Source organism: Manis javanica, chromosome 6 (genome assembly GCF_040802235.1).
Source record: "Manis javanica isolate MJ-LG chromosome 6, MJ_LKY, whole genome shotgun sequence".
Taxonomy (NCBI): Eukaryota; Metazoa; Chordata; class Mammalia; order Pholidota; family Manidae; genus Manis; species Manis javanica.
Window position 1 is genome coordinate 9,991,765 of NC_133161.1, and position 12,971 is coordinate 10,004,735.

General features: G+C 35.6%; 1 protein-coding gene across 6 annotated transcripts in view; it reads left to right on the plus strand.

Moving 5' to 3' along the window:
* The window catches only part of TPK1 (thiamin pyrophosphokinase 1), a 355,980-nt gene that overhangs the window by 138,615 nt on the left and 204,394 nt on the right, over positions 1 to 12,971 (plus strand). For all 6 annotated transcript variants that reach the window (XM_073238288.1, XM_073238285.1, XM_073238283.1 and 3 more), the window contains exon 5: positions 11,061 to 11,133. In XM_073238288.1, coding sequence (XP_073094389.1) covers positions 11,061 to 11,133 — 73 coding nt within the window. The remainder of the gene's footprint in view (positions 1 to 11,060; positions 11,134 to 12,971) is intronic.

Consider the following 12,971-nt stretch of genomic DNA (forward strand, 5'->3'; position numbering starts at 1 on the left):
TTGTCTAACCCCATACACAAAAGTAAATTCAAAATGGATCAAAGACCTGAATGTAAGTCATGAAACCATAAAACTCCTAGAACAAAACATAGGGAAAAATCTCTTAGACATAAACATGAGTGACCTCTTTTTGAACATATCTCCCCAGGCAAGGAAAACAATAGCAAAAATGAACAAGTGGGACTATATTAAGCTGAAAAGCTTCTGTACAGCAAAAGACACCATCAATAGAACAGAAAGGAACCCTACAGTATGGGAGAATATATTTGTGAATGACAGATCCGATAAAGGCTTGACATCCAAAATATATAAAGAGTTCACCCACCTCAACAAACAAAAAACAAATAATCCAATTAAAAAATGGGCAGAGGACCTGAACAGACACTTCTCCAAGAAAGAAATTTAGATGGCCAACAGACACATGAAAAGATGCCCCACATCTCTAATTATCAGAGAAATGCAAATTAAAATCACAATGAGGTATCACCTCACACCAGTAAGGATGGCTACCATCCAAAAGACAAACAACAACAAATGTTGGCAAGGTTGTTTAGAAAGGGGAACCCGCCTACACTGCTGGTGGGAATGTAAACTAGTTCAACTATTGTGGAAAGCAGTATGGAGGTTCCTTAAAATGCTCAGAATAGACTTACCATTTCACCCAGGAATTCCATTCCTAGGAATTTACCCTAAGAATGCAGCACTCAAGTTTGAAAAAGACAGATGCACCCCTATGTTTATTGCAGCACTATTTATAATAGCCAAGAATTGGAAGCAACCTAAGTATCCATTCAGTAGATGAATGGATAAAGAAGATGTGATACATATACACAATGGAATATTATTCAGCCATAAGAAGAAAACAAATCCTACCATTTGCAACAACATGGATGGAGCTAGAGGGTATTATGCTCAGTGAAATAAGCCTGGAGGAGAAAGAGAAATATCAAATGATTTCACTCATCTGTGGAGTATAAGAACAAAGAAAAAACTGAAGGAACAAAACAGCAGCAGAATCACAGAACTCAAGAATAGACTAAGAGGTACCAAAGGGAAAGGGACTTGGGAGGATGGATGGGTAGGGAGGGATAAGAGGGGGGAAGAGGAAAGGGGGTGTTGTGATTAGCATGCATAATGGGGGGGTGGGAGAAAGGTGAGGGCTATACAACACAGAGAAGACAAGTAGTGACTCTACAACATTTTGCTATGCTGATGGACAGTGACTGTAAAGGGGTTTGTGTGTGGGGGGACCTGGTATATGGAGAGCCTAGTAAACATAATATTCTTCATGTAATTGCAGATTAATGATAAAAAAAAAGAAAGAAAGAAAAGGGGTATTACTCCCTGATAGGATAAAACTAACTGCAAATCACCGATTAATGCAGGCTTTAAATATCCTTAATTTTCATCATTTAAAGGGTGTCAGATGATCAACTATGGAGGTACATTTTTCTGATAATATTTCTTTCTCTTAAAAAAAAAAAAACAGTTCCTATGTGGTGATCTCCAATAAGTTTTTCACAATGGTATAAAGGGCATATGAAAGTGTGGGCAATGGGTTTGTTTTTGTTTATACAGAGGATCAAAGCCTAATTTGGCTACCCAGAAAATGAATTAAGATACGATATGAAGAAGAACTTCCAGCATCAACATTCTCTGGAAGAGTCAGTCCAGAAGATGATCATCAAAAAACTTCAACAAAGATCCTGGTGCTGCTGCAGTTGTAGCTGCATTCATCCCACTGGTTCCTGGACTTGCTATTGGAATGAAGAAGGAGATATCTAAGCTGGCCTGTGCATACAGTAAAACAACAAATTTGACTGGATCTATCCTGTCAGAACTCAACCAAGAATTAGGAGAAGTGCAAGTTGCAGCGCTCCAAAATCTTGCGACTACAGACTATCTACTGTTAAAAGAACATATCGGATGTGAACAGTTCCCAGGAATGGGTTGTTTTAATTTGTCTGATTTTTCTCAAACTATTCAAATTCAGTTAGACAATATCCATCATATCATTGATAAGTTTTCACAAATGCCTAGGGTGCCTATCTGGTTTTCTTGGTTTTACTGGAGATGGCTGGTAATTGTAGATCTGCTTTGGTTATGTAGCTATATTGCTATTATGCACAATTTAATTAGTAGTTTGAAACCTATACATGCTTATGTTACACTACAGGAAGATATGTCAAAGAAATAATCAATCTTCCCATGTTTTCTTCCATCTGCTACTTCTATAGCTTTTCTTCTTCCTTCCTAATTACAACCCTTAAGTAGAATTTGTGCCTCATATTGAAATTACCGAGTATCATAATTCTTCCAAGTGGTAAAGATACCTCAAGACAAATGCTGGGCATAGAAGCCACAGGGCATAAATCTTCAAAGAAGTAAAAAGCTAACCTTTTCAAAAAATATTTCTTCTCTCTCAGTTACCAACTTTACATTTCCCTGTATGGCCCCAGAAGATGACTGGTTAGCCAGAGACAGGTAAGATTCCTCAAGGGAGGAACAACCTAAGACAGGCACAGTCGCAGGGAGGCCATCAGGTGAGAAATTGGGAATCAACAGTGGTGAGGCTTAGATCCTCACCCCCCATTTTGAGAGAAATCTTCTGAATCCGTGGATGTTTTGTTGCCCTTGTCTAGCTCGGATTAATACTTAGTCTACAGGCACACACCTGATCATCTACATTTGCTCTCTTACAGCACTAAACTATGTTTTCTACCATTATCTTGCATCTACCTACCACTTCAGCATTGTATTTAAAAATAATAATAATAATAATAATAATAATAATAATAATAATAATAAGGGAGAAATGTGGGATTCACATATAAATCAAGTATAAAAATCAAATGAATAATCATATTTGACCTGATTGTTTATAGTTCATGATGCGTGATCAAATCCGAAAGTTTCTGTGATGACTGCCCTTGCACTGTTCACCATCTAAGAACTTGTTATGCTTTAGAAGATTGGAGACTGTTGAGAATTAGGCTTGGGGTTGATTAATGATTGTGCATTGAGTCCCCTATACAGAATTTTATTGTTGTTAACAACCATCTGATCAATAAATATGAGAGATGTCCTCTCAAAAATAAAAAAATAAGAAAATGCAAAATTATATAGAAAGGTGTTAAAACCCATTTTTATCCTTAGATTGAAACAGTTTGCTGATCATGTGGGCATAAAAAAAAACAAAAACTCATGCATCTCAGTTAAAAAAATAAATGAAGGTGGGGAGGGGAAATAAGAGAGAAGTCAAAAAGCGGCTTTAATTATTAGCTTTTAAAAGACTAAAAATGGCTAAAAACATCACATGATTACTATTTCAAGTAAAACTGCTTATTGACCATTTTCCCCCCCAAAAAAAATTAATCTCATGGAAGTGTCATGAAAATTAACTGAAATAAAACATGAAATATGTGAATAAAATACAGAGACTGGCATATAAGTATTCAAAAAATTTTCCCTGAGAAGTTCCTTCTAGGAGAAGAACCCTTAGATCTTTTTCCTTTTTGCATCTTTTTTTTTGCAGGGGGGTGGGGAGTCTTTCCCTCTATGTCTAATTCAACAAGCTTTTTGCAAAGCTACATATTTTTCCCCTATCATTTCTCCCTCCTCATTCTGTTCTTATTCTTTACGTTAACTGTGAGGGATGAGATTCTATCTGTATTTCCTTTGTTACTGTTTTTGTTATTTTTGTTTTCTCTTGGTGTTCATTTGCTTGTGAAGAAATTCTTGAAACAGTTGAGGAAGTCAAAGTTATTTTCTGCCTTACAGTATTAATTACTGGTCTACTCAGTTTAAGAAGATGAGATCAAATGTTTTAAGATATGCATCATTGTCTTACTTGGATAACTTGATTGGAGTCATTTATAACAACCTTAAGTGCTGTAAGACACTATTTTAGCATTCTTATTATCAGAATATAAGTGTTTTCATTTCATCTTTAATTTTCCTCTCTATTTACCTTTATAAACTCTATTTTCTTTTTAGTTATTACATTAGGCATACTTTATTAAATTTTTCAAAAAAAAAATGATCCCGTGCCTGAAGATGATCAGCGTAAACAGCTTCATTCATTCACTTCTGTTATTTTTTTGAAGCTTGCTACAAAAAATCCGTGAATATATTTATAGGTATTTTTTGTTTTATTTTATTGCTTTTAAATACATTTTTAATACCAAAATTTACAGTATATAACAAAAGCCATATTTTAGAAGACAAGTTTATAGTAATAGATATCCACATTTAAAAAGAAATATCTTAAGTAAAAACCTAACACTACACCTCAAAAAACTAGGAAAAGAACAAACTAATCCCACAGCTAGTAGAAGGAAGGACATAATAAAGATTAGAGCACGAAGAAATGAAATAGAGAATTAAAAAATTGAAAAAAGCCAATGAAAGAGTTGATTCTTTGAGAAGGTAAACAAAATTGACAGCCTTACCTAGACTAACCAAACAAAAAAGAGAGAGAAGACAAATAAATAAAATCAGAAATGGAGAAGAAACATTACAACCAATGCCACAGAAATGAAAAGGATCATAAGGTACTATTATGAGCAATGTATGGCAACAAATTTACAAATATGTAAATTCCTAGAAACATAGAACCTACCAAGACTGAGTCAAGAACAAATAGAAAACCTGAACAGACAACTAAAAAATGAGAAGATTGAATCAGTCATCCCAAATCTTCCCAAAAGAAATAGCCAAACTAGATGGCATCAATGGTGAATTCTTCCAAATTTTTAAAGAAGAACTAATTCCAGTTCTTCTTAAACTCTTCCAGAAAATAGAAGTAGAGGTAATGCTTTCAAATTATTTTTATGAAGCCTGCATTACACTAAAAAGACAAAACCAGCTTTTTCTTTTACAGAAAAGCAATGAAACGGAGACTAGAGACAGAGACAGCAAATGAATTCTACAGAACAATATCCCTGATAAACATGTCTGTAAAACTCCTCAATAAATATTAGCAAATCAAATTCAAGAACACATTAAAAGAACCACACACCATGACCCAAGATTAATCCCTAGTGTGCAACAATGGCCTAATGTATACAAGTAAGCCACAGTAACGGAATGAAGGATAAAACTCACATTATCATCTCAATAGATGCAGAAAAAACCAATGGCAAAATTCAACACCCTTCTGTAATAGAAACTCTCAAATTACCTCAGCACAATGAAGGCTATGTATGAAAAGCCCACAGCTAACATACTCATTGGTGAAAAACTGAAAGCTTTTTCTCTAAGATCTGGAAGAAGGCAAGGATTCTCACTCTCACCACTTCTATTCAACATAGTACTAGAAGTCCTAGCCAGAGATATTGAGCAAGAAAAAGAAATAAAAGGCATCCAGATCAGAAAGGAAGAAGTAAAATTATCTCTGCTTGAAGATAGCATGATCTTGTATCTGGAAGACCCTAAAGACTCCACAAGAAAACTCTTAAAACTAATAAATGAATTCACCAAAGTTGCAGTATTTCAAAATCAATGCACAAAAATAAAAGTAGTGGTAATACTCCCAATGACTTCATTAATAATCAACAAAAATGAACACTTCCAAATTACTTTTATGCATTTGTATATACTAACAGCAGGCTATCTGAAAGGGAAACTAAGAAAACAATGCCAATTACAAAAGTGTCAGAAAGAATAGAATACTTATGAATAAACTTTAACCAAGGAGATGAAGCTGGGACTCTGAAAAGGATAAACCACTGATGATCTTATTTGAAATGTTCCTATAAAAAATAGGACAAGAGGAAACTGTGATGGTGATAGATATGTATATAGCATAGACTGTACTGATAGTTCATGGGTGTAATTTTATCTCAACTCATTGAGTTGCAGACATTATGTATAGTTTATTGTATGCAATTAATTTTTTTAAAACTGTCAAGAGTATATACATTTTTTTGGAACTTTTTTTTTTAATTTAATAATACATGGTAGACATTCCCTCTAGGACGCTTGTCAACTCTAGGATGAAGTCTGCTCATCTTAAAGCTGCTTAATTTCCATATTAGAGTACATTATACTTTATTCAACCTTTTTCTGTTTTATTAAACATTCAGTTTCTTCTTGTTAGTGGTGTGCTGATGTCCTGTATACCCTTTTGGGTAGGATAGAGTCCCAGGTGGGATTGTGGGTCTAAGGCAGTATTCCATTCACTGTACCCACTAGACTATGAATATACTCATTTTTATTCAGCCCTGTAACACTTGCCCTTAATTTTTGACAAATTTTTGTACAACAGACAGTATTCTACTACTGTTTAACATTTATTTCCTTGATAAATAATTAGATTTACCATGTTTTCATAAACTGGTGCTCTTTGTATTTCTTGTGTGACTTTCTTTGTGTGAATAGCCTTCAACAGTTTTTCTAATGGATTTTATTTTCTTCGCCCCTTTGGCGTACTGTTTGTTATTAGGGATGGTAATCCTTAAGCATTATATATTTTGCAAATGTGAAAAAATTATATTTTGACTTTTCCTACTTTGCTTTTTTCCATAAACATATTGTTATATTTTTACATGGTCTAATAGGACTCCTCTGTCACTCTGTGTTCTGTCTTTCTAACAATGCCAGCTTTAATAAAAATTATACAAATATTTAAATATCTTTGACTCTTTTATTACATTTAGAGACTTATTTATTAAAAGAGTTGACCTGATTGTATCTATAAACACAGTCAAAATGTGGTACCATTTTTACTTATGGTAGTTTGGATCACCCCCTTTTTCTTTAACCCCCCCTTAATTAAATCATGCAGTTTAGCAGAGAGTAATAGTCCTAATCTTTGAAAGATTAATTTGTACTTTCTGTAGATTGAGTACCATTTTTTTCTTGTAGCCCTACCCTTAGTCTACACTGTTCTCAAACATTCTCCTAACATATTTCTTTAATCAAAATGCTATCCTTCTTGTAGCAACCAGATTCTTCTTTCCTTCTGCCTCAGTTACACCTTTCTAAAGTATACAGGTAGACCGAATTAACTCTGATTAATAAAATCAGCAGGGGAACAATGTGTCTGTGTAGAGAATTTTCTCCATAAGAAACTCTTACTCCATTTTATAAATGTGTATATGTGGGAGGCTGTGGGCCTGGCTGTTAATAAAGATTGGGTTGCCTGGGTTTAAATTTGGGTTCTAGCTCTTATTATCCTTAAAACCTCAGGAAAATTACCTAGCTTCTCTAGTGGTAACTTTTACTTTAACCAAATAGCTTAAAACTTGCTTACTGTGTACTAAGCATTTTCTAAGCACTTCACATGTATTAACTCTCAATCCTCACAACCACTCTAAAGTATCCTCCATTTACATATGAAGAAATCGGGCTCCGAAAAGTTACATAATTTGGACAAACTAGGAAAAGGAGGAGCAGACATAATAATAAGTTCATAATAAATGTTTCCTCCCTCATTCTTCTTTTCTATTCCCTTCCTCCCTTTCCTTCCCTCTCCTGGCCTTTCTCTTTCCATTTTGTCATTTTTCTACCTTCTCCTTTCTCCTCTCCCCATCCTCTCGTTCAACTCTTCACTTTATTTTGTTATTATCAGCATCTGTATACTTGCTGCTACCACATATTTAGGCATATATTCTAAATATGAACCTCCCTCTTGATTATCATATGTGACAAATCTTTAGCTCATTTACTAATCTCCACCCTTTTTGAACTCCCTTTGTCATTAGTGAGGACAAGAATGGTAAGAGTTAAATGTGAATACCAAAGGAGTCTACACCTTATGGGGAGTTAGGAACACTTTCAGTACTAACAAGTCAGTGCCTGTGGGCAGAGGATACCTGGAGGTGGTGTCCTTGTTTGATCTCTGTCAACAGTTAAACAGAAATGTGATCAGTGAGATATACATCCATACACCCTAGTTGCTAAGTGCAATCAGTCCCCACGGAGTTCTGAAAGTAATCTTCCCGTGTAAACTGTCTTTTCTATCTATGAAGTGTCATCCCCAGTAAGTACCTCTTCAGAATGCCCAGATACCATGGCAACCAATGCCTCAGACAATGAGATTGGCTTTTAATTGCAGTATCTAAAAGCACGTTTCAGGAGGTTTCAAAAATTAGTGAATTATGATGAAAAGCTGTCAGTATTTTAGTCATCTCAGCATGTATACCAGGTGTGATTTTGATATGAGTCTTCTTGGAAATAAGCATCCTGGTTCATTTCAAAAGCATGTATGTTATATCAGAGAAAATGATATTAAAAGATAAATGAAGTTAGTTTTCATCTGTGTGATTTTGCTTACCCTTTACTTTAATATTTTATATGAAAATAAAATGAATTTACATGATTGCTTTCCTTCATATTTCACAGTGAAAAGAGATCTAATTCTCTTTAAAATGGTATAAGGGATAAGGGGACAGACATTCTGCTGCCTTTATATATCAGTTTTTATGTTGCATTTTTATTTATTGTCAAAATCAATGATATTTGGAAACTGCCAGATTGACTCTAGATAACTGAGGGACTAAAATCTGTCGAGTAATGTAAGGTCAGCTTTGTTAGGAAGTTGCATGATTCAAACTATACAGAAGCAGAGTCCTAAGCTTCATGGCTGCTTTACATGGTGGAATAGGTTGGCTACTGACCGTACAGACGGGACTCCCTTGACTTCTTTGTGAGGATCAGTTCCTCACAAAGGATAACGAGGATGTTGGGGGGATGATGGCTCCCATCCCTTCCATCACAGTCTCAATCCCTTGGGGCTGCTGTAAGGAATACCACAGACCAGGCAGCTTATGAACAGTGACTCACTTCTCACAGTTCTGGAGGCTGGGAAGTCAAAAGATCAGGGTGCCAGCAGATCCACTGTATAGTGCTTCATAGATGGTCATCTTCTCGCTGTGTCCTCACACAGTGTAAGGGGCAAGAGAGCTCTTTGGGGTTTTGTTAATAAGAGCGCAAATTCCACTCATGAAGCCTCTACCCTCCTAGCCTTATCACCTCCCAATACCATCACATTGGGGGTTCAGATTTCAACATGGGAATTTGGGGAGGACACAAACATATCATTAGAAGCGTTAATATTCTATGATCCAATGAGTTTTCATCTGTATGTAGTTGAATGTTGGTAGGTGGAGACATTTTTAAAGAAACTTCAAAAACGAGTGAATTTTTGCAACAGGGAAAAAAAGGAATTAATAATATATTTTCAGTCCTCATAGTGGTAAGGTATAAGGCATTTACCTAAATAAGTGTTAAAGAAGTTAAAAGTAGTAGATACGGTGGCAGGGACATTTTGAGGAGAAAAGTCTGTGGGAAAATGTTAAAACCAGGCAAGGTGATTTAAAAACCTACGTGCTTAATTCTGAAATAAACTGTTGTCTTTTGCACATGGTTGATACTCAGTGAGTATTTTTGGAATTAGTCAATTAATGTAAAAATTTTATTAATTACCAAAATTTTCAATAACCATTATTGGTTAACAAAAAAAACAAATAAGCAGTATGTGTGGCACAGTATGTGGTACAGCTTCCTCTTACCATTTAGTCCTAATATTAATATTAAACTGACCTCAAAGAAGAATTGTTGCCCACACAGATTAGGTTAAACCCAAGAAGTAATATTCCCAACTAAGTTAAGAGCTTAAAAAAATTGTACAAAAGAACAAGGTTAGAATTGGGTTTTCATATTCATCTTTATTAATTTTATCCTGAATGTATACTTGAGGTGTTCTGAGTCAGATTTCTTATTGCCTGTTTCCATTGCTCTAGTTTTCAGTCCCCTGGTTCATGCAGTGACAGGCAGTTGTCCTGCGCCAGAAGCTGTGCAGTCCATAGGTGAAAGATGATCTGATTTTTCCCCTAAACTTATGAATTAGAAGGTGGCATTTGTGCTTCTCTTTTGAAAGGGTCTCTGGAAATTTTATGGGTCCAAATCCTAACCCCAACCCAGTCAAATCTGTCTGGGAGCCAGATAGCCCTGTATCTTGGCATTTAGGACCTAGAGATGTCTCCAGTTTCTGGGGCTTCATCTCTTTTGACATGTAATACCCAGGGAGATAAAGCTCCAGTCTCCCTTTAGTAAAGGGACCTAGTCTATTATGTAACTATATGATCCTCCAGAAGATAATGTAGAAGTTTCATTTTTCTTTTGAATCAAAACAATTAACTAGATAAATGGCTGCAGATCTAAATCTCACGGTATGTGAAGAATAGAATATTTATGGAGGAAATGGAAGCAAACATTCCCTTCTTTCTGTCACATACATTTCAGAGGCTCAGGAGGCTAGGAGTTTTTGCAGGAACACTGAGAAATCCAGGCAAGTTTCATTTCTCCACAGTTAGGTGTTTTAAGAGGGAAGAAATTCTACCATGTCAGCTAGTTGCTTTATGTAAAAATAATGAAGAATGGCTTATACATGTAAAGTAGGCTTTCTGAAATGAATTCTGAATAAACACAAATGGCAAGGAAGAGAAATAAGATAATTATGGTACAATTGGAAACATCCATTTTAGGGCATCCTCTCCCTCTATTGAGTAACTGTGACCTTTGTAGCAATTCAAACCTATCTAGAAGACCCCTGTTTCTAGAAATATGCCAGTAGGATGTTTGAAAAATGTCTTCCAACTGGCTCCTGCTGTACCAAGCAAGCCTGGTCTACATCATCATCTGTTCTGTTCAGATCTGCTGAAAATTCTGAACTTGTGTGAAGGCACAATAGTTAAAGGTTTGTCTATATAGTAGAAGGTTAAATACAAAGATGATGAGTCTTTGTGTTAGGGTTTTTGAACAGGGAGTTTTTTAAGCCAACAATCTTCTTTAATCTTTATCTGTTTTTTTTAAACGAAGATAAGTATTCTTCGTTTGTGAGGCCACATGATGAATCAGCTGGGTATGTGGAGCTCCCCCAGTCAAACTATATTGAAACCAAGAGCATAAATCTGGAGTCCCAGTCACTCTAAAAGTAGACTTTCTTTTTCCCTTGGAAGGCGTTAGTTCTCTCTCTGGCCCCTATCCTCACAGTTTTAGAGGTTAACGAGTAAGTAAGCAGTCTTAATTAGTTGACTTGGTGCTCTTTCTTTCAGCTTTTTGCCCGACTTCATCAGTGGAGACTTTGATTCTATCAGGCCTGAAGTTAAAGAATTTTATGCAACCAAGGTAAACTGAAACCCTTTTATATTTAAGGTCTTTCTTGTATTGTTGCTTTTCCTTTGTTCTTTCCGGTTTCCTTGGCATCTGTGTAGAGATCGAGAAACTCATTGTTGCATTGTTTTTAAAAAACTGGAAATTATAATGTATCTTCAAATGAAATTTAGAAAATGACATGTGCAAACACTTTACATCAGGTGAGCATTAATGCCTAGTTCTTTAAACACGTATATGTTAAGTGAGCTAATAGTTTACACAGGCTCATGTAATAATATACTATTGTTGCCTATATCCTCGTGAGTTATTATATATTTTTTACAAGTCATTTTAAGTTTCATTTAAAGAATATAATGTATTTTACTTAACCAGTCCCCAGTTGATTTACATTTAAGTGGGTACATTGTTTTCTTTCATAGTAAACTAGTCGACATTTTTGTAAATAAATTCTTATAAAAATGCATAATTGCTTGTCCTAGAATTTTAGGACCACAGTTCTTTTCTTTAATATTTAGTTTTATTAAAGCTACTTTTACTCTTTTCTGAACACAACCATTCATTACAATTTGAAATTAATAGTAACAAAGCTTATTAAGGTGCTCATTTTATCACTGCTGTTGGGCAGATCTTCCAGAGATTCTTGCCAATTAAATATATATAAATGATCTAATTGAGAATGATAAAAGACACATAAGAGTATATTACAGAAATTAATAATTCATGCTTTCGCTGGTTTTAGGGTCAGTGCAGTTTTTAAACTAAAAATTCTTCTAGCCACAATACCATCATCTGTGTTATTCTAAACTGGCATTAGCAAATTACACAATTTTTAAAAAGAAACAACAGTCGTTGAAATAATAAAACTTTAAATTTTGTGTAATATTTGGGAATGGACAATATAAATCCAAAAAGAAGAAAGAGGAAACCCTTTGTAGGAAGGAAGGAAAGAAGGGAAAAGAAGAGAAAATTAAAGAAATAAAAGGAAAACCTGATTCTAGGTGGGGAAACAGAGGTACCAAGGTCATAAGTATAGACTGGTCTGATGGGGAAATTCTGGGGCCGGCAGTGAATGATTCAGCTCTGCGTGATTCTCTCTGCCCACCAGCTGATCAGACTTCCCATCGCAGATGAAGACTGTTCCCAAGTCAGTGTTTGATATTCATGCTCAATTACTGTAGCATCGGCTTGTTTCTGCTCATTCCCCACAGTCTCACTTCTCATTAACTCCATTCCTCAGCCTCACTGGGATGGAAAGCCCTCAGCCTTGCTTACATAGCAGAGTTTTATAAATTCATAGATGTTAATCATATTTTCTGGAGCAGAAGAAACAGCAGGAGAGACAAGGACAAGCCGACTCAGAAACATGTCGACTATCTGGCCAGATGTGACCTCTCTCCCCTCTTCCATGCTGCTGGGTTGCCACGCCTGCAACGTGTCACTCAGGTCGCTCCTGTCCACGACGAGGAAATCACAGGAAAGGAGGAGAAGCCAGCTTTTTTATTTCTAAATGCAGTACAGTGGGGTCAAAGATAAAGGAACGTTTTGAGTTAATACCTTTTGATGAATTTCTCGTAATTTCTGCTTCACATTATTTTTAGCCTCAAAAGATAATTGGTATTTGTTAAGGTTTAGTTTTTAAAGGAAGACTAGCTGTGTCTTCTGATTCCTACATTGTGTAGCTGTAAGTTGATACAGTACAATCCAGCTTTGCATTGTTATCGATGCGAACTCACTACTTGGGGGCTTCTCGGAGTTGCTCCCGGAGGGCACTGATGCTGTCTTTCCTACAGCTAATGTGCCCTATATAACATGGTGAGTGCTGAGCAGCAGGTGCAATAATTATGATAATG